The sequence below is a fragment of the Bos taurus genome, chromosome 6, assembly GCF_002263795.3.
Source record: "Bos taurus isolate L1 Dominette 01449 registration number 42190680 breed Hereford chromosome 6, ARS-UCD2.0, whole genome shotgun sequence".
Taxonomy (NCBI): Eukaryota; Metazoa; Chordata; class Mammalia; order Artiodactyla; family Bovidae; genus Bos; species Bos taurus.
The window spans coordinates 117,693,739-117,698,057 of NC_037333.1; the positions used below are offsets into that span (position 1 = coordinate 117,693,739).

The following is a 4,319-nucleotide window of genomic DNA, read 5'->3' on the forward strand; positions in this document are numbered from 1 at the left end:
GGCAGTGTCCGCATGAACAGAGAACAAGCTAAAAGGATGGGCCCTAACTTCAGAGGGGATATAAGACTGACTGAGACAGAAAACTCAGGCGATGACCACAGACACAAGGGCCAAGAGGATACTGAAAAGTCCTGTGACCAAATATTCTGGTTCAAAGGATTTGTCTGCCCAGAAGAAACTGTGACTGCAAGTTAGATAACAAGTACGAAGTTGGGATAAAACACCACTGCCAGCGGGGGTCATAAAGCAGTGGCTGACGGTCTGGTAAGAGGGTTAAACTTCATCAGCTCCATCCCTGCAATTGACCTCAGGCAACTGACCTGTGGCTTTGGCTAATGGAATGTGGGAGTGATACCAGGGTGCTTGGCCTTCTCCTATCAACAGAGGCCAGACAAGAAATTCAGGCAAGGCTTTATTGGGGTCCTTGCTGCAGCAGAGGGCAGTGAAGACAAATAAGTTCCCAAGAAAAAGAAGTGCAAAAAAGAAAAATGGCTGTCTGAGGACACCTTACAAATAGCTGAGAAAAGAAGAAACGCTAAAGGCAAAGGAGAGAAGGAAAGATAAACCCATCCGAATGCAGAGCTCCAAAGAATAGTAAGGGGACATAAGAAGGCCTTCCTCAGTGATCAATGCAAAGAAATAGAGGAAGACAATAGAAAGGGAAAGACTAGAGATCTCTTCAGGAAAATTAGAGATGCCAAGGGAACATTTTATGCAAAGATGGGCACAATAAAGGACAGAAATGGTATGGACCTAACAGAAGCAGAAGATATGAAGAAGAGGTGGCAAGAATACACAGAAGAACTGTACAAAAAAGATTTTAATGACCCAGATAACCATGATGGTATGATCACTCACCTAGAGCCAGACATTCTGGATTCTGAGGATAAGTGGGCCTTAGGAAGTATCACTATGAACAAAGCTAGTGGAGGTGATGGAATTCCAGTTGAGCTATTTCAAATCCTGAAAGATGATGCTGTTAAAGTGCTGCACTCAATATGCCAGCAAATTTGGAAAACTCAGCAGTGGCCACAGGACTGGAAAAGGTCCGTTTTCATTCCAATCCCAAAGAAAGGCAATGCCAGAGAATGCTCAAACTACCACATAATTGCACTCATCTCAAATGTTAGCAAAGTAATGATCAAAATTCTCCAAGTGAGGCTTCAACAGTACATGAACTGAGAACTTCCAGATGTTCAAGTTGGATTTAGAAAAGGCAGAGGAACCAGAGTTCAAATTGCCAACATCCGTTGGATCATTCAAAAAGTGAGAGAGTTTCAGAAAAACATTTACTTCTGTTTTATTGACTATGCCAAAGCTTTTGGCTGTGTGGATCACAACAAACTGGAAAATTCTTAAAGAGATGGGAATACCAGACCACCTTACCTACCTCTTGAAAAATCTGTATGCAGGTCAAGAGCAACAGTTAGAACCGGACATGGAACAATGGACTTGTTCCAAATTGGGAAAAGAGTACGACAAGGCTGTATATTGTTTCCTTTCTATGTAGAATACATCACGTGAAATGCCTGGCTGGATGAAGTAGAAGCTGGAATCAAGATTGCTGGGAGAAATATCAATAACCTCAGATATGCAGATGATACCACCCTTATGGCAGAAAGTGAAGAGGAATTAAAGAGCCTCTTGATGAATGTGAAAGAGGAGAGCGAAAAATCTGGCTTAAAACTCAACATTCAGAAAACTAAGATCATGGCATCTGGTCCCATCACTTCATGGCAAATAGATGGGGAAACAGTGGAAACAGTGGCTGCCTTTATTTTTTTGAGCTCCAAAATCACCGCAGATGGTGACTGCAGCCATGAAAGTAAAAGATGCTGTTTCTTGGAAGAAAAGCTATGACCAACCTAGACAGCATATTAGAAAGCAGAGATATCACTTTGTTGACAAACATCCATCTAGTCAAAGCTGTGGTTTTTCCAGTGGTCATGTATGGATGTGAGAGTTGGACCACAAAAAAGGCTGAGCACCAAAGAATTGATGCTTTTGAACTGTGGTGTTGGAGAAGACTCTTGAGAGTCTCTTGGACAGCAAGGAGATCCAACCAGTCCATCCTAAAGGAAATCAGTCCTGAATATTCATTGGAAGGACTGTTGCTGAAGCTGAAGCTCTACTACTTTGGCCACATGATGTGAATAACTGACTTATTGGGAAAGCCCCTGATGCTGGGAAAGATTGAGGGCAGAAGGAGAAGGGGATGACAGAGGATGAGATGGCTGGATGGCATCACCGACTCGATGGACATGAGTTTGGGTAAAATCCGGGAGTTGGTGATGGACAGGGAGGCCTGGCGTGCTGCAATTCATGGGGTCGCAGAGTCGGACGCCACTGGGCGACTGAACTGACTGACTGACTGCTCAGAATTTGGCCCAATTGAGCAGGTACGCGGTTATTTTTGGTCCTATGAGTTTGTTTGTATTTTGTTGCTGGAGGAGAGGTGTGCACGTGCGGAAGCGAAGGGGCCCAGGTCCCAGCCTGTCTCAGGAGGAAGCAAGAAAGGCCCTTCTAAACAGCCATGGGGCTCCACTGCCTTTTATCCCTCTTTGCTGAACACATCACATCCCCAAAGGGGCTGTTTGGGTCCTAGAATGAAGAAGACAGACCTGCGACGGGTGAAGTATGAATGAAGGATACTTTGACTGTTGTAAGCCACACTCATCTGAATCTGATTATTATCGCAGCACAGCACAGGAAGTTAACTTCTTTTTTAACCACAGATCAGAGTTGGGTTAATCTTGTTCCCCAGTTCATGACACACTATCACCATTGGTCTAATCCCTCTTGTATTTTATCTTATCCACATGTCCTATTTATCCACCTATCTACCCACCCACCACCCATCTGCTCCCTCAGCTCCTGTCTTCCAGTTTGAGTACTATCTTCTAGTATCTTCCATCAGGTAGCACCTTAAAAAGTTATGGGGGCATATAAAGAAAAAATGAATTTTTTTAATGAATTCAAGTTCAAATTAAGGGAATCAATTCACTCATTGTCAATGTAAGGCACTTATCAATGTTTAAAGGGAAATTAATGCATTAAAAGATTGTATAAGGGCTCCCCCGTCCCTGGGAGTCTCCAGGCAAGAACACTGGAGTGGGTTGCCATTTCCTTCTCCAATGCATGAAAGTGAAAAGTGAAAGTGAAGTCGCTCAGTCATGTCCAAGTCTTCGCAACCCCATGGACTGCAGCCTCCTCCGTCCATGGGATTTTCCAGGCAAGAGTACTGGAGTGGGTTGCCATTGCTTTCTCTGATAAGAAAATAAGAAAGGTCTCAAATCAGAACTAGAAAAGAAAGAGCAAACTAAAGCCAAAGTAAGCAGAAAAAAGAGGGGAAAATAAAAGAGCAGAATCAATGAATATAAAACCAAAAATAAAGAAAATAAATTAGAATGTAGTTTCTGGAAATGACCAAAAACTGACAAACCTCTAGCCAAACTGATCAAGAAAAAAAAAATGCAGTGAAGGCTGGGCGATGGCAGTCTTGGAAGGCCCGCTTGCAGAAAGACCTGAGCCCGCGGTATCCCCGTGGTAGACTGGATCGGGGTGGTGGGCTCCGGGTCCTGAGGGATGGAGCACCATGCAGGTGACCCTCATGTGTCAGTGCTGCAGTCAGCCTCTGAAACTGGACACGAGCTTCAAGATCCTGGACCATGTCACCATCCAGGAGCTCCTGCCACAGCCCAGCTGAAACCAGGAGAGACCCAGGAGGAAGAGGCTAACTCAGGAGAAGAGCCATTTATTGAAACTCGCCAGGATGGTGTCTCTTGCAGATTCATCCCCCCGGCTAGGATGATGTCCACAGAAAGTGCCAAAAGCTTCAGTCTGATTGGGGAGGCATCCGATGGCGGCACCATGGAGAACCTCAGCTGAAGACTAAAGGTCACTGGGGACCTTTTTGACATTATGTCAGGCCAGACGGATGTGGATCACCCCCTGTGTGAGGAACGCACAGACACTCTTAGACCAGCTGGACACTCAGCTCGACGTCACTGAAAATGAGTGTCAGAACTACAAACGCTGTTTGGAGATCTTAGAGCAAGTGAATGAAGATGACAGCGAACAGCTTGGGTTGGAGCTAAAGGAGTTGGCATTAGAGGAGGCGAGGCTGATCCAAGAGCTGGAAGATGTGGAAAAGAACCGGAAGATAGTGGCGGAAAATCTCAAGAAGGTCCAGGCTGAGGCTGAGAGATTGGATCAGGAGGAAGCTCAGTATCAAAGGGAATACAGTGAATTAAAAGACAACAGCTAGAACTGGATAATGAGCTGAAGAGTGTAGAAAACCAGATGTGTTACACCCAGAT

The 4,319-nt window shown here is 44.8% G+C and overlaps 1 protein-coding gene across 1 annotated transcript; it reads left to right on the forward strand.

The window, feature by feature from the left end:
• Positions 1-3,695: 3,695 nt before the first annotated feature.
• On the forward strand, positions 3,696-4,319 carry LOC615694 (beclin-1-like). Its single transcript, XM_059887892.1, has one exon. The coding sequence runs from the start codon at positions 3,938-3,940 to the stop codon at positions 4,265-4,267; it is 330 nt and encodes a 109-aa protein (XP_059743875.1). The 5' UTR covers positions 3,696-3,937; the 3' UTR covers positions 4,268-4,319.

Coding starts and splice junctions, on each gene's coding strand:
- LOC615694 (XM_059887892.1), top strand. CDS start 3,938: ATGTGGATCACCCCCTGTGTGAGGAACGCACAGACACTCTTAGACCAG.